The sequence below is a fragment of the Camelus dromedarius genome, chromosome 34 (assembly GCF_036321535.1).
Source record: "Camelus dromedarius isolate mCamDro1 chromosome 34, mCamDro1.pat, whole genome shotgun sequence".
In the NCBI taxonomy this organism is placed as follows: Eukaryota; Metazoa; Chordata; class Mammalia; order Artiodactyla; family Camelidae; genus Camelus; species Camelus dromedarius.
The window spans coordinates 3183156-3207901 of record NC_087469.1 but is presented as its reverse complement, the minus strand read 5'-3'; the positions used below and the strand labels follow the sequence as shown (position 1 = coordinate 3207901).

Here is a 24746-nt window from a genome sequence, read left to right as displayed (position 1 = left end):
AAAGGATTCTTTATACCAAAAGTCCCAGGAGCAAATTGCAGGACATTCCAGTCTGTAGCACACATGCTCATACTGACACAGTGCCAGTCAGCCTGAAGTCTACATTTAGATTTTTCTCTGTGTAGGACATGAATTCCCCTACGGGATTACAATGAGTCACCTCCGAGACATGGCATTCCTGATGCAGGAGTCAGAGGACTCCCCCACAACTTCCAACCTCCAAGAGCCCTTCTTCATGGAACAGCTGCCCCAAGAGATGCAGTGCCACTTCATCTTGAAGCCCAGCCAGGTGGCTGTGGCCCAACAACTGGGTGGTGAGTTTTCTCCCTCTTTCATGAGAGCCTTTTTTTAGCAAAACTTTTCATTCCTGAAAACAAAGTTTTCAAAGTTCTTTGCCTTTATACAGGCAAAGACCCAAACTTCCAGCCAGATGAGGTATTTTTTTTCTTTTGAGTTTTCTGTGTTTTGAAAGGAAAGATGGAGCTTTAGAAGATGGGTTAATAAATCAGTGGTAGGAGTGACTGATGGGTAATCAGCGGCTGGTTGTGGTACAGTCTGTTCTTTCTTTCTTCACTGTCCTTCCCCCTTTAACCTTATGCCCACTGCAGAGTCAAAGGCACCAGGCAGTGCGGCAGGTGCTTCAATGCCTTCTTTGTACTGTAATGCATTGCATTGTGTGTTCCCCCTAAATGATCACATTATTAAAAGAAGGCCGTCAATGATGGGTGTCAGGAGACACTGGTGCCCTACCTGGATCCTGGTACTGATAATTATGTGAAGATGAAGGTAACTTCCACAGAAATCTCTCCTTAGCCTGCTAAGCTAATCTGAATTCCCTGGGAACATAGCCATCTGTTACCCTCCCCATAATAAAGACTCCAGAGTGATAAAAAGTGGTGTTCAACATAGGAGGACCATCATTAATTACCCTAACCCGTGTTTGAGCTTTAAACCCTCAGTCTGAAAGTAAGATTGTATAGAAATAAAAGCATATGTATCATATCAAAAAGTGTGAGTTGGGGGCGGGGGGAAAGCCGAAAATTGATGCTGAATGTTTGGAGCTGCTTCTGTAAACCTGAACAAACTGGGATACCCCATGGACAGTGGCCACTGTTTTATGCTCATCTCCACACACATGCATGTCCAGCCCTGTCTCTTTCGGTTGATGAACTAGCCTCAAACTTTATACTTTATTGAAATCACTGGTCAGGACTCCTTCATCCTGCCAACACCAGCGATAAAAACTGACCCTGCATTTGCACCAGTCCTTCTCTCTCCCACAGAGTTAAAGTGAGTTTTTGAACTCTAAGGCTGTTTACTCACATCTTTGGGGTGTTATGGAGATATTACAGTTTTCCATCCCCTGAAACATGAGCTCCATGAAGGCAAAGAGTTGAGTCTGTTTTGTTCACTGCTATGTTTTCAGCACCTGAAACAGTGTCTGCATATATAAATTGAACTCAATAAATATTTGTTGAATGAATTATTTTATTGACAGGTCTGTTGCTGGTACTCATTGAAGACACAAAGGGAATGTCGCCTTTATAACTAAGCTGAGGAAAATGGTGTTTTACTCTTCTATCTTTATACCCATGTTGTTCAAAATGATTTCTCTGGGTCCCTTGTCAGTAAAATAAATTTATTTTAACTGACTTGACCAAAACAATCAGGGGTCAAGAATCCTAAGAGTTTTACCCAACTTTGTCAACAGCTTGCTTAATTAGACTGTAGGCATCCTCTTTGTGTTAGTCCTCTGTGTCTCTCTGTTGGAAGTTAGGATGATATTGGTTGCAGCTGTAAGATGATTCACGCTAAGGGAATGGAGTGACTACAGACCCATGGTGGCAACCTACCTGTGAAACTGAAAATTTAACAAGCGAACCAGTTTTGTATTTTTTTAATACCCAAGATTTTGATGAACAACTGCTTTGGAAACCACTGACTTAGACCAGGGCTCAATAGACTTTTTCTGTAAAGGGCCAGATAGTAAAATTCGCAGATCAAGAGACAGAATTGACGGTATTACACAGGTACTTAAATAACAAGAGGAAAAGCAAATTTTAACAAATTTTTTTATCGAGGACATTCGACACATAGTAATAGAGTACAATTTTGTGTAGTACAGATCTACTAATGAGAGGAATTGGATTGTTTTGGGGGAATAACATTTCGCTTAATTGAAGTGCAAAGTTAGTATTCCAATTGTCACCATTGATTGGAAAGTGTTCTGATACATAATTAGGTTTTATGTATTTCATCATCTTTGAAAATACCTTTTCACACAAGTAGGTACTGCCAAATACTGAGATACCATGCTACAAGTGTACAATTTTAATGGAGCATGTTTCTCTCTTCAGAGACATTTGTAGAATTTTGTTAGATTCTTCTTTTGATATTTGCCTTTTGGCATGTCGTTTCATTGCATAGTAATCACTTCCACTTGAAAGTTAGGTAGAAGTGAAAGGCTTTTGAAACATGAAATTCCTCTTTGCACAGGTTAAAGGATTTTCAAATGTAGAAATATCCTTTGCACTTACATTGAGGCAGGTAAATACTGCTAGACGTGTAGTTTGAGCTCAGAAAATACAACTGCTGCAGTTTTTTTTATGGGAATGGAGATCTTGCTTCTTGTTTTGACTTTAGACGGTGAGAAAAGTGTGAAAGTAGCTTGACATTACTTGATCACTAAATGTCATTAAATGTCAAAGTAGTGTTTTTGTTTTCTTTTGATAAATACCCAGCAGTGGAATTGCTGTGTCATATGGCTGCACTATTTTTACTTTTTGGAGAAGCCCCCATGCTGTTTCCCATAGCGGCTGCCCCAAGTTGCATTCCCACCAACAGTGCGTGAGGGTCCCCTTTCTCCACATCCTCACCAACACTTGTCATTTGTGTCCTGCTGATAATAGCCATTCTAACAGGTGTGAGTTTCTATCTCATTGTGGTTTTGATTTGCATTTCCCTGAGAATTAGTGATGTTGAGCATCTTTTCATGTGCCTGGTTGCCATCTTTATATGTTTCTTGGAAAAAGTCACTTCAAATCCTCTGCCTATTTTTAATTGGTTTTTTGTTTTGTTTTGTTTTGTTTTGTTTTTGCTATTGAGTTATATGAGTTCTTTATACATTTTAGACGTTAACCCCTTATCAGATATGTGATTTGCAAATACTTTCTCCCGTCAACTTACTGAAGTAGGTTGATTTTTCATTTTGTTGATGGGTTCCTTTGCTGTGCAGAAGCTTTTTAGTTTGATGTACTCCTTCATTTTTTTCTTTTGCTGCTTTTCATTTTTGGTGTCAAATGCAAAAAAAAAAAAAAAACTTATTGCTAAGACCAGTGTCAAGTAATTTACCCCCATGTTTCCTTCTAGGAGTTTTATGATTGCAGGTCTTATAGTCACATCTGATCCATTTTCAATTAATTTTTGTGTTATGGTGTGGTCCAGCTTCATTTTTCACTTACTACTGTCCAATTTTTCCACTAGAACAAATCATAATAAAATTTATACAGAATCACAAAAGACCTAGAATTGTCAAAGCATTACTGAAGAAAAAGAAGGAGGCTGGAGGAATAACCCTCCCAGACTTCAGACAATACTCCAGAGCTACAGTAATCAAAACAGCATGGTATTGGTACAAGAACAGACATCTGGATCAGTGGAACAGAATAGAGAGCCCAGAAATGAACCCACATCACTTTTGAAGAGACTGTCCTTTTTCCATTGTATATTCCGGGGGGTATCCCAGCGGCCCTGCCCCTCAGACCAGTGCCTTAAAATTAGGAAATGTCTTTTTAACATAAAGTCAGTGATTTGGAAAGAACTGCTTCTGCCCTGAGCCCTGGGGTGGGTAGCGTGCACACAAGTGCTCTAAGAACTGTTCCCCAGTCCACCACGGACCACAGATCTCCTGGGCGTGAGCTCTCTTGGCCTTCAAAGTGAGATGTTTTAGGGGCTTGTCTCTCAGGTGCCAGACCTTAAAAGTTGGGGTGACCTATGTGGGGTACAAACCTTTCACTCCTTCTGGAGAAGGTCCAGGTTTTGAGGAGATTTTAAGTTCCCTCACAACTGTAGGTTGTTGCACCAGGGGTGGGGTTTATGGTGAGATTGTCTCAGCCTTTTCTAGCCACTTCCCTCTCATTTGCCCAATGTGACAGTCTCTCTGCCAGTTTTTAGGTTTTCTTCCAGAGAAAACTGTCGCATAGGTAGCTGTAGATATGGTGTGTGCGTGGGAGGAGGTGAGTTCAGGATCTTCCTATGTCACCATCTTGCTAAAATCTCTCATTAAAGGGTTTTTTGTTGTGATTATTCTTTAACAATCTATGAGGACAGACTTCTGAGAATTATACTTTTTAATATTCAGCTCCCTAATTGAAGCATGGAGAAACGCCAGCTTGGACCTTGTCGGGGCTGTCTGGGATGCTAGGCTTTCCTGAATCCCACCGGCCCTGCATTTACATCTCCCTTACAGTTTTTATAGCAATTGCATGTCTTTTCATCAGTCTTTGACATTTGGAAAGTAAGAGCTGTGCATTAAAGCTCTGCAAGAAAGTAAACTTTAATGAGATTTTTTTTCTCTCAGTCCCAGAGGGAACGTGAGCTCTAAAATTGAGTGTTGTACGTAGTAAAAGACATGGCTGCAGCTGAAAGTATTTATAATAAAGTTCAGGACTCAATTTCTGCTTTATCCTCTGTCTGCACTCATAGGATAGCTGGGCATATAACTTTATGATAGAGCATTCTTCCTAAGAAGTGTATGAAAGCTAAAAAAAAAAAATCAAATAAATCCGATAGTTTTAGAAATAATGAAACCAGATTAAATGTGAGGAAACTGGACTGAGTACAACTACTCATCATTTGTAAACATACATACTCAACAAACATTTGCACAGATTGGCATTGCTGGCACCCAGGAACCCTGTCCTGTATTTAAGAATGGGTTCAGCTTCCTTTCCTGTTCTTTAAGATGGTGCGAGTTGGGGATGTCAGGACAGGAAGAAAGTGCTTTAGTTAACCAGAATCTGGTATTCCTTCCTGTCCGCACACTTCCCGAAGGCTGTTAAACAAGTGGAGAATGGATGTGGGGAGGAGGTCCTCTTTCTGGGGAGGAGATTAGTGTCTTGGCAGCTCTGTTCAAGGCTGCTGTGGGCCTATGCCCCAGGCAAAGTAACACTTTTCAAACATTATCCTACTTAATTCAGTGAGGCTGTGAGCTGTAGGTGGTGTTCTCATTTTAAAATGAAGAAGCAGGATAAGTAACTTACACAAATAAATGTCTGAAGCGGGAGTCTAGCTGGGCTCCTGACTCCTGAAACAAAGACCTCTACACCTGGGTGTATGAGCATTTATGATGCACTTCCTGTATCCTGAGGAAGCCATGGGTGGATGATGGTCTAGATGCTGTTCAGTAAAATGTTTCCTATTTGATTATCTTCCCATGATGTGGCTTTTTCAGTATTTGGTTTATGTTGGTTATGCTGAGGAAATAAACAGTATGAAACACTTGATTGAAATGAGCACCGGGCACTGCCGACCATGCCCCCCCCACCCCCGGAATCATCTCCTTCGTGTCCCCCCCTGAATGTTCTCCTAGGTGTCCCCCCCCGGAATCGTCTCCTCGGTGCCCTGGCCCGAGATCGTCCCCTTCGTGCCCCGTGGTCAGAGAGAGCTGAGGGGTAAAGCACCATCTCTGGCAGCATGGTTGGCTGTCAGGGCCTCACAGCCAGAGCGTGACGACCAGTTTCATGCACTGTCCCTGGTGAAAAATGTAGTCAGACTCTATGTGGGCGCCACCTGGGGGCCCATTCCCCTCAAGAGCTGTTTCGCATCTGCCCCACGCAACGCAGGCTTCGGGGGTCAGCCAGAGGCTTGGGCAGAATTCATGCCCATTATTTGGGTTGGGGCTCCCACTAGTCTGTCTGCTCCTTCCTGGGGCTCCCCCTTCACCCACCAGCTGCTGTGGTCACCTCCATCTCCATTCTCTCTAGTTTTTTCAAACCAGCAAGAGAACAGGTTTCTCTCCAAATTTTAGTCACCCCTGCCACCCTGGGGCCTGTGCTCATGGAAGAAGCTGTAAAAAGGGGGAACTCACCCAGCGCCATGCCATTCCCTTCTTCCCAGGTGTAAAACTGTTACCTCCACTCTGTGCCTTCCTTTGGTCACTCTTTAGTGTCTTCAGGTCAGCTCTTGTATCTTTAAGTGTTGCCTGGAGTTTATAGCTGTTACCTGTGTGTATTTGTTTAGGCCAGGGGGTGTAGGTGGCAGAAAGGTCAAAAAGGACCCTAAAGAGCTGTCTTTTTAGGTTTCAGGTCCTGTGCAGATCCATCCATTTTTTGTCTTAAAATTAGATGCAGATGACATCAGAACTGTTTTAGAACTATGATCTCACAAAACCGTGATTCACTGCTGACCTTTCTCCTGCCTCTTTTGTTCCTGCTGTCTTTTTCCACCTAAATGTCTGCTCAGTTCAATTACTGTTCGAGAATGATTTATTGATTACTTACTAGACATGAGGGATGATGCTGGATCCTCTACCTGTTGAAATCGTGTTGATTCAAAATTCCCATCCAATGCAGGTGCCTGCAGGACCGCTCCCTCTCTCCTGACGGGGAGGCGGATGTGCTTCATGGTTCTTCTGAACGCCTCTGGTGCCTTGTTCCTCCCTTAGGACGTTTTATTTATTAATATACTTGCTCCCCACCCACCCACCCATCACCAGTCTTGTCCCCCCGTAAGATTATAAACTTTACCGTGGCAAGGGTGAGTCTCACTCATGTTTTCATCCATCCATGCTGCCTTAAACATACTTTTTAAAGTCAGAAACCAAAAAGATACATGAAAAGTCTGCAGTTGGAGAGAAACGGGGGGAACGCAGAGCATTAGCTTCCTGCCTCTGTGCTCGACAGCAGAGTGGGGCATCAGGTAGCGGAGCGTTCTTGTTCTCAGAGAGCACCTTCATAGCGACGCCTCCTCCCCTTCCCCCAGGTCTCCTCCCTCCCCTTTTCCTCCTCCTCCTCCTCTCCCTTCTCCCCTTTCCCCTCTCCTTCTCTCTCCTTTTCCTCCTCCTTCTTCCTTTCTTTTTCTCATTATTGAGTTGTGGTCTAATTTGATCTTCAGCTTTTTTGTTCACTTAGTCTCCTCTTTAAAATGGCCTGTGTGTTGGTATGAAATGCTTTGTGCTGTAAGTTCAGTAAAGGGGGAGCCCTTCTTTCACCTTTGAAAATTTGGTACCAGAATTCAAGCACATAGATCAGTGATGTCCCCAAAATGGGGGGGGGGGGGGAATAACCCAAGCGTTTAATGTTTCCTTACCTTATAAATTGCTGAGCCGTGGTGCTGAGCATACTATAAAATGGAAACTATAGAAATAAGATTAAGTGAATTAAATTAGTTTTGCTAATAATCTCACTTCTTCCTTGATTCAGGTCAGAAGACGTTTAAAAGAAGAAGATCTATCATTAACTGGGCCTTCTGGCGGGGCTCGAGCACCCACCTGGACAACCAGCCCGTGTCACCAACGTCTCCGATGCCGGGACTGCTCTTCGGAGTGTCTTTGCCAGATATCTGTGAGAACGACAATCTACCCAAACCTATCTTGGTAAGTCTTGTTTTGGTCTGTAACACTTAACAGGAAAGGTGAGCTCCGGAGGGAAAATATACCCCAAATGGAAAATTTGTGGACACTCATGGCTTTGGCTAAGAACCTTTACTATTACTTCAAAGAATACAAATCTTGACTAAACTATTGCAGCATCATAAGGCAGATGTGATGGGGAGAGATGGTCTCGTCTGCTGGCGGCAGGAAGGAGCAGCGTGAACCTGCTCAGATCAACTAGAGTCTGTCTGCTCCATGAACGGAGATCGCACTTTATCCCCACATTCCTCTCACATCCTTTCTTGAACCCTGTGTTGTTCAGAACATGACTCTTTTAGTCACCTTAGCAGCAGGAACTAAACCTCATACTTTTTATTAGTATTCTAAGTGTTTAGGCATGAAGATACATCCTCTGGCATTTAGTTACCTTTTTATGTACAACAGATCAGGTGAAAGCCACTGAGTGTGTATGGTCTTCAGTGAAGGTAGTAAATGAACCCTGTCAAGCAGCATTTTTTGAGTGTCCAGTACCCTTCAGGCACCGTCCCGGATGCCTGGCACTTCATGCTCTGCTGTGTGTCTGTGAGTACCAGATGCTAGTCTAGTCACTTTATCGCTTGTCTTTCACAACAGATTTAGAGGGTAGTTGTCACCATCGTCATCATCACCATCACCATCTCCATCATTCCTACTTTACAAATTAAAGCCCCACTCCCCCCCCAAAAAAACCCCTCAAAGTTACTGAAAGTCACACACAGCAAGCCTGAGCTGTAACTAGGTCTCAGGTCCTGTGGGTTGCATGTCTCCAACACCCACTTGTTCCTCCTCTGCAAGCATAGGATGTGCAGCTGGAAAGGAAGCAAAATGAAAGACTGATTGGAATGGAATGGGACAGAGAAAGCTTCCTGGAGGCGATGATTTTGGAGGCTGATTTTAAAAGAAGTCAACACAGGAAGTAGGATGAAGTGTAAAGTCGCATGAAAAGCAAGACAAGCAAGTGGAGGATGAGTTAGGCAAGAACATTTCCATGTCTGGGGACAAGATTTCATGTTAGAGAACAGTGGGCAAAGAATAGTGAGACAGGAGGGAGACGAGGTAACAGGTACCTTGAAGTGACTATTGGATCGCTGAAAAAGGACAGTCACATGAAAGCAAGTGTTGAAATGTAGCAAGAACAAATGGGAGAAAATAGATTTAGACACACACACACACACACACACACACACACACACACACACACACACAAAGTGACTTTAATCCTCTGGCAGCCTGTCCAGCCCCAGCCCTTCAGTGCCTCCCACCGGGCAGCCCCGGCCCCTGGCAGCCGGGGAGGGCAGCGGTGTGTTCTCCGGCTCCTTCTGCGTCAAGTGCCATTTTGATTTTTGTTTCCTTTGTTTCCCCGTAGGATATGCTTTTCTTCCTTAATAAGAAAGGACCCCTCACAAGAGGGATCTTCAGACAGTCGGCCAACATGAAATCCTGCAGAGAGCTGAGAGAGAAACTGAATTCCGGAGTTGAAGTATACCTAGACTATGAATCAGCTTTCGTGATAGCCTCTGTCTTAAAGGTGGGGAACGCATGCCCTTCGCCCCCCCCACAGTGGAGCTCTGGGGGAAGACAGCTGGGGTCCCTCATTATAACGAAGAAGCGTTTTAGTTAGAGTCTCACAGCCAATTAGCTATGTGGTAAAAGTATTTGTAGCAGAAATTCTTGTGGCAAAGATGTCTATGGCAAATAGGTTTACTTACGGGAAAAAAAAAAAACCTGGAACCCAGCCCCATGGTCACTTAACTCACATCCATAGTTGAGTTAGACTTCTTCTAAAGTGTTTTCCTCCCCACATTCTTGAAAATGCCTCACGTCTTTGCAAAACCTAAAGTCAAAACGAGCTTTCAGCAGCACTCTTGACCACAGCAATGGCTTCTGCAGCCCAGTGTCAGGCTGCCGCCTCTCAGCAGGCTTGGTGTGCGCCTGCTCCAGGGGTAGGGACAGGGCCCCAGCCTGCATCCCAGGGCCTGGAGCATAAAACCCAAATTCCGGAAAACTTGGTGAAGAAGGCTCTTACGTGTCCCTACTCCCAGGCAATTGCTTACAGAACCGTGCTTTATGAATTTAGGAACAGTCAGATGTCTCTCGGTAAAAGGGCCATGTCTGCTCTTAAAACAATCCCTGCCACAGACTTTGACAATAAAGTATCACTCAGAAGAGCTGGAGAGCGGAAGCGGGGAGCATCTTGGCTGTTTTACACAGGGTTTGCACTTGCCTTTCAGTCGTGGAGCTCAGTAGAGATATGTGTGGTGCGCTAGCTGAGCGAGACCCATGTCAGGGATGTGTATGCATGGTGGATTTTTCTTTGCTTTTTTTTTTTTATCATATAATTAGGCTTTCTCCCATCTCTTAATTTAAGAAGTTAAAGGCTATGTTTTAGAAGATTTTCCTAATTCTGCTATTCTTCACAGCACCATACTCCTCAAAATTTTGAACTAAATTGTTGAGGCTGTTAACAAAGAAGTTTGGATGTAAAAGAGTTAAGCTGCATTTCACATTGCAGAGAAAGTAATTGTACAAGAATAAGCAAAGGGCAAAAAATAATTCAAATGATTGGAAAGTCTGGTTAGATGGGTTCCAACTAATTAAAGCTTTGTGATCATGGAACTGTGCTTTACTCTCAATTTTTTTCCAAGTGGTTGCAGGAAAGGAAATACTTTTTGCCAAAAGTTATTGAGCTTTAGTTTTGTTTCTTGTTTTTGAGACTATTTGGGAGTGGTACTTAAGTTTTCCCTTAATTTTTCACTTAGGCTGGTTTTATTTAAATATAAGCTTCACTCTGAACTATAATTGGAATAAAATTGCTTGAGAAAGCATAACTTTGACCCATCAGACCTTTGAGGAAAAGTTCATTTTTTAATCCTGTAGGAATCTCATCTCAGATTAATCTGGGAGCTCTGCTGATGGCCGGGGCTCTGCCTTTGGAGGGGAGGAGACTTTGAGTCGAGCACTGGGTGCTGGCAATTGTAATTCAGAACCAGCTTTCACATCCTTCTCAGCTGTGATGGTTGTTATTTCGTAACTTGTTATTCCAGCTGTGGAGAGTTCATTGCGATGTTACGACTTATCTTTCAAGTGTAGGTTTTAAGATTTAATGATGTTTTTCTTCAAGACAGATCATAAATATGTTTTCCACTGAGGTTTAAAAAGAGAGCTATTGTCACTGCCCCACTTTGAAATAACTGATTTTGGCTCTTCTGAATCTGACTTGTCAAGTAGGTGCAGCACTAAAATTAGTTAGGAATTATGAAAATTCGATAGCTTTCCCCCCCAAAAAAGGTAACTTTTGTGATGACACATCTGAATCACGAGTATCCAGGTACATCTCTCCTGGAAAATACAATAGAACAGAGATAGACTTTAAATCAGTCACTTTCCTGCTTACTAACCACTCCAAAAAATTGTCTGATAATAGGTAACATGACCACGAAGAGGCTTTTAAATTATTTGAGAGCCTCAGCTATAGTTAGCTGGCCTTCCCTTGTCCCTCACTAATATTTGGCCATAGGACATACAGCAACATTTCAGTAATGACCCCTGCTACGTCTGCGACTGTGCTTGGCGTTGAGTGTATGCAGTGAAAGGCAAGGGTCTGGTCTGGTCCTGCCCTGAAGGAGCTCGTAGGCTCGTGGGAGACATGCTCACCTAATCAGCTGACTGCAGCACCGAGGCCCAAGGCTTCCATGTTAGTCACAGAAACACGACATGTTTTCTGTCATAAGTTGTGTGTCGCCTTTGGTAAGGCACATATGTAAGGCTATTTGATTTTCCAGCAAGAATTAAAATTACTCCATTGCACACCTGTCTCCGTGTTGTAAGCAGGAACTTGCAAGAGGGTGGTCAGCCATGGGTCCAGCACTTAGACATAGAATTGGGTTTTCTCTGCCTGAAGTTTCCTAAGGTGGAGATCAGACTTCGCAAGCTTGGCTTGTTAGGATCGTGCCAAAAGCAACAGAGAGTGTTGGCCTAGAAAGGAAAGGAACATAGGACCAGGACCAAAGTGTGTTTACTTTTAAGCTTTTTTATAAACAAATGTCAAACAACAACCTCCCTTGGTCAGATCCTACTTGTGTCATAGTCTGGTTTCACCCACACCCAGCCCCACAAGTGCTCTCAGCAGGAGTCTCGAAGGCCGAGAAGCATAATGTACCAGGGACATGTTATTTAATATACATTAGGGATGAGGGTGCTGCCCCAGGCTCCCAGAGCCAGCCATAGCCTGGAATGCCGTCTCCCCTCCTATGAAGAATACAGGGAGACACTCCAGACACCTCTGGATGGAATTAGTCACCAATGCCGCTGGAATCTAAAGTTCTAAATTACCAGGGACTTTGTGTTATTTACTACCCTGTTCCTGGCACCTCAAACAGTGCCTGGCACAGATGAGTAAATATGTGTAGAATGACTGGATGACTGACTACCACATTATGAATCTCACAGATACCTTCGTGCATTCCTTTTAACTAGTGATTTGAGAGAGAGAGAAAAAAAAAAGATTAGGATGGTTTGCCAGACCCTGACATGTTATACTAGTTTGCTAAGATGTATACAAACAGGAGGTTTCAGCCCAAACAGGTTGTCCTTTATCTTTCCCACTGTACTCCAGACCCCAATTTCCCTCTGGTTTTCTGTTAGAAAAAAAATCAAAGCATATTTTTCTCTGTGTGCACATCACTGGAGGGCTGGCGCAGAGCTCTGTGTGTTCCAAAGAAGGGAGGACTGAACTTTCCAATAAAGTGTCTTCTTTCTAATTTCTCCAATACAAATTATTAGAATAACAGTTTAAATTTTTTTCCCTCTATGTAAGGATTTTCTACGGCACATTCCGGGAAGCTTATTATCATCAGATCTCTATAATCATTGGGTCTGTGTAATGGACAAAGGAAGTGACGAGGAAAAAATAAATGCAGTTCAAAGGTAATTATTCCAATTTGGTCATTTCTCAAAAATACTTTTTAAAAAAACTTATTTTATAAGCTTGTCTGTTAATGTAATAATAACTATCAAAGTCATATCCATAGGGGCCAGTTTAAAAATAGACTTATGCTAGCAACTGTTGTTGTTATTATTGGTTTTTTTCCTAATCTTATTAATATGGAATACTCAACCATTGTACACCTTCTGTATATTCTAATCTGATAGGCACTGAAACCCATTAGACTAATAGCTAATACTGTAGACCCAATCTACAATTTATGACCTTAATTTTGGTAAATATATAACTAACCAGATGATTCCTTATACACTTCATTTAGGAGCCGAATTCATACAGAAAATTCCTTCCCCTCAAGGAGCTCACAGTCTAGTAGAAATAGACAGATAAAACCTAGAATTCCAGTGCGGCACAGTCAGTGCCGTGACAGGGGTATGTGGAGGAGGGGACGTAAGGACAGTCCAGAGAGACAGTCAATTAATTGAAAAGTGTCAAGGGAAAAGGGAGTTGCAAAGCCTCAGCCTGATCACAGAGATTGCATTGTCTGTCCTCATGGAAAGGGAAGTGGCCGGCAGAACCCAGCACCCCCATTCCTGAGTATAAAATCCCACATCATAAGAGAATAGGAGAGAAGTGTCCATTAATGAAAAGCAATGCTTGCATTTCTGTGAAACCCAAGAATCCCAGTATCATTTATTTGCAAACGCTTGTTTAGTGCAGTGTTATCTTGAGCAACTTTCAAATGTAAATCATTATCTACATGCAGCTACTGATGGTGTAAGTGTTGAAGACACCAGACTCAGAGCCATGAACAAAATGCTGTCTCTGCTTTCGTGACAGCTTGGTGGGAACCGTTCAGAGACAGGGAACCTGAGATTCTGTATGTTGTTGCTCATTGTCTAAAACTTTATATTCTAGAAGCTATTAAAGGATGATTTTTAAAAGGCCAGAATTATGGCTCTCATATAAATATGCACACATAAAAGAAATTTTATTTAAAACATGAATTAATAAAGAGAAGTACTAAGACGTTACTGCTGCCGGTTCAGAGAAGGTGGTTAACTACCACAAGTTATAATAGTTGAATCAGAAATGCTGAAATGAACTTATAAATAGATATAAAAACCAAAACTGGCTTTTTCTGCTGGGGCATGAGGCAGTGCAAGTAAATCACGTGTCTCTTCACCAGAGAGAATTTTCAGGTCTATGGACAAGTATTATGTGTATTGCTGTCAATATTCTATAGTTTACAGAGGTGTAAAATAACTCAAAGGCTCAGGGCCCCCTCAGAATCTGACACCCCAAAAGAGCACACTAGGCAAGGCCTTAATCTCCACTGAATACATTCAGTAATCTTTTGGCCCGTTGTAATCTGTCATAATTTGTCCCTAGAAAACCATACTCATTGTCAGTCTGTGGTGCTGAAGAAGCACCTCTCTGGTATTTATGCAACAAGAGTCAGATTACCTGATTTTCTTCCCCAGGTTGTGATACAGGAAAACGGGGCACGAGAGGAGGGCTGTGTCCCAGGTCTCACTTGAGTCCCTGGGATGCGCCCCGCCAAGTGAGGGTTGTTGGCTTCACGCAGGAAAGAATTCAAGAGCAAGCCCTAGTTGAGTAAAAGTAGATTTGTTTAGAGAGATGTACACTCTGTAGACAGAGTGCAGGCCGTCTCAGAATGCAGGAGAAGGGCAGAGGGGAGCAGGGTTGGGTGTTTAGTTTAAAGGAGAAGTAGACACACAGTCCATAGACAGAGTACCGGGCATCTGGGAAGGTGAGGGAGCAAGAGAGTCCACGAGGCGCGGTGTTGCGAGTTTTTATACGTTAACAAGTGAGAGGATTACTCCAACTGCTTTGAGGAAGGGGCGGGGATCCCCAGGAATTGGGCCACTACCTTCTCCTTGACTTTCATGATCAGCCTCAGAGCTGTCATGGCACCTGTGGGTGTGCCGTTTGCGGTGCTAGTACATTACAGTGTGTGTGAGGGAGCTCAGGGTCCGCTGGAGGTCAGCTCTCCATCCATCCTGGTCCTCAAGGTCCATCAGGAGTTGACTTTTCCTCCACCTTGGTGCTAACTGCTGTGTCATTCCTTTCATGGCTGTATCCTGCCCCCTTCCCTCCCGTCTCAGTTACAGGTTCTTGTTGGAAAAAAGCAACAACCATGAATATATATATGTACACACACACACATATATATGTATATATATATATATATATATATTTCCTGGATGGTAGTAAATGATGGTGAATGATAATTTAAAAATCCCTTATCAAGTACAAAATCGGAACAGTAGGAAATATACTGTTATAAGTTTGACTGACGTGTGAAAGTGGGACCACTGAGATAAAGAGACATGGGACAGAATTGACCTTAGAAGCTGGTAGAGCAGAGTGTAAGCTCTCAGGATGGAACTGGGTGTCTTTGTGGCTGAGGCTTGAAAGGTTCTCACCCAGAGACAGAATATACAAAATAAATGAATAATCCCCCTGAGTCTTACTCTCTCCCCTCTGTAAGACAGTCCTCGCTTTGCACGTACTGTATGAGCTGACACTCCTGCATACCTGAACTGTGTTTCTGCTTCGCGTGGTTCCCCATGAAAAGCGAAGAAAGGTTGCCCTGTCTACAAGTTTTCCATGAAATGTCTTGCTTAAAGAGCACCTTTGTCTGTCTTTAGGCTATTAGACCGGCTCCCAAGAGCGAATGTTGTTCTGCTAAAGTATCTTTTTGGGTTATTGCACAAGATTGAAAAACACGCGTCATCGAATCAGATGAATTCATTTAACTTAGCAGTGTGCATCGCTCCAAGCATCCTTTGGCCTCCTGCTTCCTCCAGCCCCGAACTAGAAAGTGAATTTACAAACAAGGTAATGAAGTTTTTCATTTTTCTGCCCTGGGGGACTGAGTCCCCGTTTTGAACCTAAAGTTTGGGGTATTAATTCTGAAAGACATGTCCTTAAGTACATCTTCTTATAAGTTTGAGTTCATCGACTGTTCTGTCCTCTCCTGGTAGACTGCAGAAAGGTGATTTCTTAAGCAAAGAAAGTGATAGTAATTGGGTTACTTCTGTTTTCCCTTTAAGGAGGCAAAACAGCTGTGACTGACTGAAACCATAGAGGGGGAAGAGCAGTTGATAAGATTTTAAAAAGAAACAAAAGACTTTGAAATTGAACAGGCGCAGGTGGAAATCTCAACCCTCCCCACTTGCCAGATGTACAGTCTAGGGCAGAATTAGTTACACTGATCCACAGTTTCCTCATCTAACACAATGGAGGTGGGGATGGTACCTCATTCACTCAGTACGTACTTGAAATCACACTCCTGCAGTACCTGGTGGTTAGTACAAGGATGGGGCACTGATTCCTCTTCCTCTCAAAGTTCTGCCTGCTCCTTTGCCTCAGCTACTGGGGCAAGAAGACTATGGAAAGGTTCCAGTATATCTCAGTGGAGGCACAGCGCTCCCCAGTGAGCTCTTCTCCAAGCATCTCCAGTTCTGTCTCCTCAGGGAGGGAAATGCATAGGAAGAGGCTGGTCAGGGAACATGTACGCTTTTCTCTCCAGCCGTCTCTCTCCTTCACAGTAAATCCACAGAGGATGCCCACCTCCCACACTTATGACACCTGCCTTTTACATAAGAAACATATTTTATAAGTCTTTATCTAACGATGCTTCATGAATTTTAATAAGAAAGTATATTTCTTCATCCCAAATGCCCTGTACAGAGAATATTTAAATTACCCTAATTTTAAAGACAGGAACATTAGTATCAAAATGTTAGCATTAAACCAAGGCCACAAATAATAACTTTAAGCCACTGGTTAAAATTGATTTCTATACTCAAACTACTCTTGTTTTTTTAGGGGAAATGGTTCTGTTTAGTTTCCAAGCAGACATGAACTTTGAATTTTTCTCAGGATTCTTTCGCTTTTTTGGGGGGGGGGGGGGTTTGAACCAGGATTCGTATATGAAGTGTGATTTATAGGTGCACTATGTGAAAAGTAGCCCTTCATTTTTGTTCCTTTTTTGTGCAGGTTTCTCTGCTTATACAATTTCTGATTGAAAATTGCTGTATAATATTTGGAGAAGAAATCACTTCCCTTTTGGAAGAGGTTTCAGTGACATGTGATACGAAAGAGAAAGTCTCAGGTATTGTGAATAATGGGGTTGTTTTTGTGTGTGAGAAATAGACACACATGTGAAGGTCAGCGAGGGCACCGGTTACCCTGCAGCCCAGAGCAACTCGGGTGAAGGGGCCTCTCACCTGAGTCAGGGGCTGAGGGCTTCTGCCCCTTCCTTAGAAGGCCTGCTCGTAGGTCAGGCTGTGTTAACACTGTGGTCGGGTTATCTAGTGTATAAGACAAGGTTCCCAAACTCCAAGAAGTTGTTAGTGGCAGAATTTTAACTTTTTTTTTTTTTAAATAAAACCTTACAAGGATATACAATAGAACAATTAACAGACTTACAATATAACAATATTGTTACAACATATTGTTACAATATCTTACAATATAACAGAACTGCTGTGGTTGAAACTGGAGTAGGAGACCCAGAAGCAGGCCTGGTCTGGTTCCTCCTCATCTTCCTCTCCGAGGTCCCTGACACCTCTCAGAAATCCAGCACCCTGCAAAACACTTGAGAAAACAGCTAGCTTCATGGGGCGGGGCAGGGTGTGTGGGGCTTGAAGACATTCAGCCTTCCAAAATATGAATGCCTGTACCACCAATTCTTGGTTATCTTTGAACAATTATTCTGTGCCACCATAACATTAGTATCTTCTCCTGTAATTGTGGGAAACCATAACATCTAACTGGTATGATTGCTGTAAAGAATAAACAAAGTAATAGATATTAAAGAACTTTGTCAAAGGGAAATTGATAAGGTTGGTAAATGGTTTCTCTGAGACTAATAGAGTTAATTAGGTGTATCCACCAGCTAATCCATTTAAAAGACAGTCTTATTCAGAACCTGAGTGTATCTGCATTAATTTCTTCATATTTTTTACCATTACCTGGTATTATGACATGTCTTCATTGCTTTGAGGAAATCTTACTTAAAGAAAGGCTATTTCTTCAGGGACTGAGGTAAATCTAGTATACCCCAAGAATTTACTTTTAGTTTCTGCACTAACAACTAGAAAGATTATGAAAGATGCTTTCTTTCTTGAGAGTAGGAATTTAAAAAATCTGCATGAAAACAGAATTAAACTGAACAGCATAGTTGTTTAGTTTTTTTTTTTTTTTTAAGGCAGCGTGTATTTGAGGCAAGTGCAAATGTTAATCATGGTTTGATTTTTTTCGACAGATAACTCTTTCTTCCAACTGAATGACTCCTCCTATGACAGCCTGGAAAATGAGCTGAACGAAGAAGTCGATGCTCCGTGCAGTGACTTGGTAAAGAAACTCAGTCTGGGCAGCAGAAGCATGGACTCCATGTTAACCCTCAGTGACTATGACCTCGAGCAGCCTGAGGTGGAAAGCATTTTAACCCTGAGCGACTTTGACTTAGACCATCCTGAAGATGAAGACGTTCAGGTGGAACAGCCCGGTGAGCCCGAGCCGGTGACCGTGGCGGCAGTGTACAGAAAGTCCTCGCTGCAGGACCAGGCCAGTGCCCCCTCTGGCATGAGCACCCCCAGCCACCTGTCCGCAGCTATGGAAGATGCTCCAAAAACCCCAAGGCAACAGCGGCGCTGCTCGGAGCCCAGCATCGGCTACCTGGGCTCAAAGCTTTCCTTTCTCAGGGCGTTTTATCCGAAAAGGATACGCAAGTCGAGCTGTGATGCGATTCTCCTGAAAAAAGATGAGAACCATCTGAGTCAGAATCCACCCCTCCAGGAAGAGGGTAAGACAGGTTTTAAAACAAGTTTAGTCACAGACACTGATGTCAAGAAAAATGCCACTGATAAAAATGATAAGAAGAAAAGCTGGTGTGATAGCGAAGGAAATCATGTAAACCTTTTTCCTAAATCCAAGCCAGTGACCATTTCTCACAGCCACCTGTCTTCACACGATCGTCCCAGGAACCAGCCCTTCACTGTGGACACGGCTGGGTACTCCCCACCATGCACAGCAGAGCCCCTCAAGGGCTCAAGGAGGCAGCGGCGCTGCTCAGAGCCCAGCACTGATGACCGACGCTGCAAACTGACCTATCTCAGGGGACTTTATTCAAAAAAGAAGCAGCACAACACGAGCTGTGACACCAGTCTCTTGCACAGAGAGGAGGATTATCTCAAGCGGCACAAGTCTTTGCAGATGGAGGGGCAAAAGCTTATCAATCAGAGCTTGGTCATGGGGATCGAGGTTGGCAAGAGTGGTGCCGCAAACCAGAACACTGAGAAGGTCTTCCCTCCAAGATTAAACATTTGCCCGAGGAGTAGCTGTTCCAGCTTGTCCTCCCCGGACACGTCCACATCTGGCTCACCAGTAAGCTCCCAAGACAGCGCATTTTCTCAGATTTCTGAACAATCGGTGTTTACACCCACTGAAACATCCTCTCCAATAGATTGCACTTTTCAAGCTCAAGGAAAACAGGAAGAGCTTTCTTCTGACTTTAGCAGTTCCAGCCTCATTTCTGGAATTCCCGGTCCCTCATCAGGGCAGGCCAGCAGCCACCAGGCTCATACAAAAAAGGACAGCCTAGAGGGGCATTCACAAATGCGTTCTGTAAGTCTTCACCCCAGCACATGGTTGAGAAATGGTATAGCCAGTTTGAAAAATTGGTCTCTCAAAAAGAAGGCAAAGGCACCAAGACCAGAAAACAATAAAACAGGTTCTCTAAAAGGACCCACGGAGCCACGTCCACGCGCTCCTGGCATTCCAGAAGCCAGCGCACTGCAAGAGAGACAGACAGACATTCCCCAAAGGGCAGCCGAAGGGCTTGGAGCTGTGCAAACAGCCCAGTCCTGTAGTTCTTACCCCAGCCAGGACTCAGAGAAGGATGGTAGCTCTCCATCCAGCCTGGCAGAAGACGGACTTGAGCTTTGTATGAAGTCGCCTGAGGAAGGAGAGAAGGATGGGCAGTGCTCTCCTGGTACTCTGCCTCTAGAAGGATCCTCACCCAGCTCTTTGCCAGTGGATGACGTGTCCAGCCCAGACTCAGGGCCAACAGTGGTTTCTGATGCTGAGGACACGCCTGTAACCAAAGACATTTAACCACAATCAGAATCTAATATCTGCAAGGACAGAAACTGGGCTACTAATAACATAAAGATAATAATTACTATGACCCCTGTGTATAGAATAACCGAGACAGGTAGCATCGGGGTTATCTCTGCTGATACTTAGAACAACAAAAGAATCCTCTTTGTTGAGACTATTTGGCAAAAAGTCAAGGCTAAAAGATTTTATCACCTAACTGGGAGGCTTTTCCTTTTTGGAGCATGGATTGATCCTGTCATGCATTTTAAGAGATCCCAGCAGAGGGCTAAAGATGCATCATCTTCTCTAGAGGAAACATGCCTTCGATGACGCTAAGAAGGCCAGGATATCAAAAGTGAAGAATAAAAGCCATGGACAGAGGGGGAAGTCTGCAAAGAAACCATCCACATTCCATGAAATGTTTGTAATAAGTAGCAAGAAAAATGCCACCAATCAAAGCATTAAGAAGGAAAGCATGTCAGATGATCAAGGAAATCACGTCAGACTTTTCCCCGAAACCAAGCGAGTGGCCAGTTCTGAGACATCTCATAGTCAATCATGTGCCCTCACAGAATCATTCCAGGTACCAGCCCATTAAGGCAGCTAGTGTGGAAGAAACTCGAGGGATTCGAGCCACGAGTACCATGACATCATAGTTTTTGTTGGTCAGTTTGTTTTTCCATGAGCGTTTCACTGCTCTGCAGAGGCCCCTGGACACAGCTATGGGGAGAAAGAAGGAAATGGGTGCTCATTTCAGTGTTCTTCCCAGAGGTGCCTGAGCCAGGAACATTCTCCAGAAATGTACTTTTTCCTCCTAGGAGGTGCCCTCCTGACAGCATTGGCTGTTCTTAGTGAGGAGGAAGAGTCTGCAACAACAGTCCTTCCTTTGTTACACGGTCACTGTTGCCAACAGGTGATCAAAGCAGGACTCCTCTTTGCTGAAATGTTTTTCTGCAGCCTTGCCTCTTGGATTAATCAGCCAGAAAAAAAATTGCTGATAAATCCTCCCTTTTCTGATGGCCATTTAACAGCCGAGAGAGCAGTTTTGAGAGCTGGCAGGTTGTAAAGAGTCACAAAACAGAAGAGCCACCACAGTGGCTGTCTGGCCTTCTTTCAGATACTCCTTGACGCTGGATTTTCTCACCTCCAGAAGTTTTTACATCATTTTGTCCCAAAATGATTCACGGTGTATACCCCACTGGTTTATTCCAGTGGGGTACACACCACCGTGCGTACCCCACTGGTTTATTCCAGTGGGGTATGCACCACCGTACGTACCCCACTGGTTTATTCCAGCGGGGCATACACGGTGGTGTATACCCCATTGGTTTATTCCAGCGGGGCATACACGGTGGTGTATACCCCATTGGTTTATTCCAGCGGGGCATACACGGTGGTGTATACCCCATTGGTTTATTCCAGTGGGGTATACACTGTGAATCATCTTGGGACAAAAAGATGTAAAAACTTCTGGAGGTCAGAAAATCCAGCGTCGAGGACTGTCTGAAAGAAGGCCCGACAGCCACTGTGGTGGCTCTTCTGTTCTGTGACTCTTTACAACCTGCCAGCCCCTCTCTCTCAAAGGTTACACCTCTCCTGGATTACCTCCATGGATTATTAGGCCTTGCCAGACAGTACGAAGGGACAAGCAGGAATGGCTGTGCACCTTCCTTCATTTTAAACACTTACTTATTAGAAATTGCTTAGAACCCATTTGACCTCTTTAATTCAAATTCCGATGGCCCTTTCTCCCACAAACTTGCTTATTCCAAATCACTTTTCTTAGCCACCCAGAAACTTTCATGCCAAATATGCTTTCCCTGTTGTCCTAACGATTGCATTTTTTCATTGTAAAAAAAAAATATTTTTTCTGTAAGCTAGAAGTCCTTTCAGTATTAGCCATAGGTGCTACCTACCTCTTGGGGACATGGCCCTTTTTGTCCTTAGCAGTATAATAAACCTTTAGAATTCTGTCCAAAGAGCTCCTTTATGACACTGGCCATCTCAGTCACAGATGTGAAGTAGATTTTACCTTATCACCAACCACTCCTATATTTAGACTAATCTAAGTGTCCATATGCATCTCACGTGATACGATATATGAGAGCAGCAGGGATTCCCCTCACCCTGCGGGCACACTACTGTCAGAACTGCAATATGTGAATGAAGCTCTATGGCTTGGAGTGTCTTTTCCAGAAGCAAACTGCTTCTCTACTTAACAAAATAATAGTTCTAGTCATTTTTTTTTCTTTTGTAGTGGCGAGAGAAAAATCATACGCCCAGTTTGAAGCAGAGAAAAGAATAGACACTCGAGTTCTTTAATAACCATTTCTACTCTGTGTTCCCTTAGATACTCCTTACATACTTAATGTGAATACTTAATATTGCTGTAAAGTATTATATTGTATGATTTGAAGACAGACTACATGTCATTTTATTACACTCTTGTCAATCTATAATATATCAGACTGATGCTTTATCTAAGATGCTTTTGAGTTTGTATAATATATCTTGACAAATTTTACTACATATGTTATGTAAGAAATGTGTATTTTTGTATTTGCAGAAACCGCTGCTAAATTTTAAAGTTGTTTGATTTTTCAAGGCACTGATAATAGATATGTATGAAGTCCATGCAATGTATTAAATGAAACACCATTTTTCAAAAGTTAACAATCCCTCCAGAGTAATACTGCCCTTTGTGCAATTGTTTTAGCTAATGAACTCAATTTCTGCTTAACATTGAGGATTTCATAAAATGTAATTAATGATGAATTGGAACTTTGAACTTTTCGTCATAGGCCATGGTCAGTCTTTCCAGAAAAAGATATTTTTCTAATCTTATCATTTACCAAACAAGTCATGCTTGAGACACAAAGTCTTCATTTTCTTAGGTATTACATTCTCACGGTGCTCCTAGAATCAGATGCACATATAGTCTACATTCTTATAGCAAAAAAAAAAAAAAAAAAACCCAAAAAAAAAACCAAAAACACTCGGTTTGATTGTATAAGATTTTCTTATCTAAATTTGAACCATTCTGACCAGAGTGTCCACTTGATTCCAGACACATCCAGGCATCCCAGGATGTCTGGATCTAGATACTACAAGACATCAGTACTTCTAAGGTCATGTAAACTTAAGCAGTATTACTGGTTTCTTGTGACTGCTGCATTTTTGCCCCCTCAAAGTTCACAGAGTTCACTCTGTGTGAGTCTAAGCACCATTTCAAAGAGATTCAAAAATATATATACTACCTTAGTCCAGAAAAAAAAAACTGATTTGCTTTGAGCAGTAAAGGCCTACAACCCACTGTCAGAAATGTCACTGATTAAATTTGGGCAATGTACACATATACTGATGTTGATTTCTCCTTAATGTTAAACAAATAATGTATTTGTTTGCTTTTAAAGAAGAATCTCAATCTACTGTGAAACCATTGGATTGAATAAACTATCTCACATTGTATTTTTCTGCTTTTCATGGTGTGATATTGAATTGAAAGCGTCTAATGTATCCTTGAACCAGTAGCATATTTTGTCTGTTGAAAGGTAACTGAGACTATTATGTATCTTAGTCCAACTTATGGTAGTAAATGTTTAACTGATCTTTTCATCCCTGGTCATGTTTTAATCACTTGAGAGGAAGTCTTTGGAAAGTGTTTATTTCAATACAAAGAAAAAAAATTGAACCATAAAGTTGGGTAAAATGTTGACTTTTTAAAAAAATCATCTGTTCTGGTTATGAGGATATCTCATAAGCTAACTTTCCTGCTTAAAGGAAGAGTACTCTTGAGTTCTGGGTTTTCTACACCAATCATGAATCTCTCTTATCTCTGAGCCACTTATGGGTATAAGCCCTTCATGTTTTGTTTTGTTTTGTTTTGTTTTGTTTTAAGTAAACTCCTTAAGCTTCCGTTTTGCATGATGTCAGGTGTGTGATAGAATTGGCAGGAGGCTCTGGGGTGTGATTTGGAAAGTTTTGCTTCCAAATCCTCCAAAAAATATACACAGGATGGTATTAGATATATATTGTTATTTAATTTGTACAGCATGTGTGCTCATTGTGCAGTGCCAGAGTGCACGTACGTACGTAGGTAGATAGTTCAAAGTGCTTCTCTAACCTATTTTAATTTGTTAAGGCAAAGTAAATGTTTTCTGGAGTTTGATAATATACGACAACGTGAGATGCAGGTTTGGGAGATGTTGAGATTTAAATGCTAGTTGTTTTATCTAGGTTTGATTTTTAGATTACAGCAACTTGGAATTCAATTTAGAACTCCTCACAGCCTCTTCATCTGCTGTGAGGAGTGAATAAATTAGCTAAAAACCTATACTTGTGAGGCAGGCCCATTACTTTGAGCAAGTAAAATAGATATTTTAAAGAAATACCCCATCTTTCCCAGGTCATAGGGATGGTGATTATTACTGCCTAAAATTTTCAGAAGGAAAAGAAACATTCTATCTTTGCCCCAAGAATGAGATGACTAAGAAGCAGAGAATCTTCAAAATACATGAACACAGAGAAGCTTACTGTTTGAAGGCACAGCAAATGAATAGAGGGGGAGGAAAGCCGGAGATGAGCTAATCCAAGCAAGAAACTGAATCACAAGGAGTTAAAAGAAAATTGAGAAAAGGGAAAGAATATGGCCAGAAGGAGATAGAAGTGTTACAAATGATATAAATGCCAGTCAGACAGTGTAATTTTTATTGCCAGGTACTATTCTAGACCCTAGGATACAAGGTAAAAAAGGATAGATTGTTTCTGTCCTTGAGGACTTTAAAACAACTTGGGAAAATTAGGCTGCAGAGAAGAAGGGGAGCAGTAAACAACCACTGGGCACTTACTGTTGCCTCTGTGCACTGGTGATCAGTGCATTGTTTTATTTCACTTAATGTTCACAATACCCTATGTGGTGGGTACCTTCAGAACCTCACTCTGACTCCAGCCTCTTTTTTTCACCCTTTCTTAAAATAGGCATGATAATACTTCTTCCATAATAAAGCAGACACAAGGCGTGTACATGAGGACCCATCCAAG

The 24746-nt window shown here is 42.5% G+C and overlaps 1 protein-coding gene across 1 annotated transcript in view; it reads left to right on the top strand.

Annotated features, from left to right (window-relative positions):
• ARHGAP20 (Rho GTPase activating protein 20) overlaps positions 1 to 23174 on the top strand; it is a 70341-nt gene extending 47167 nt beyond the window's left edge. The window contains exons 9-15 of the mRNA XM_064482029.1: positions 126 to 314; positions 7422 to 7594; positions 8997 to 9158; positions 12447 to 12556; positions 15248 to 15437; positions 16602 to 16716; positions 17872 to 23174. Coding sequence (XP_064338099.1) covers positions 126 to 314; positions 7422 to 7594; positions 8997 to 9158; positions 12447 to 12556; positions 15248 to 15437; positions 16602 to 16716; positions 17872 to 19721 — 2789 coding nt within the window. The 3' untranslated portion in view covers positions 19722 to 23174. The remainder of the gene's footprint in view (positions 1 to 125; positions 315 to 7421; positions 7595 to 8996; positions 9159 to 12446; positions 12557 to 15247; positions 15438 to 16601; positions 16717 to 17871) is intronic.
• Positions 23175 to 24746: the final 1572 nt, after the last annotated feature.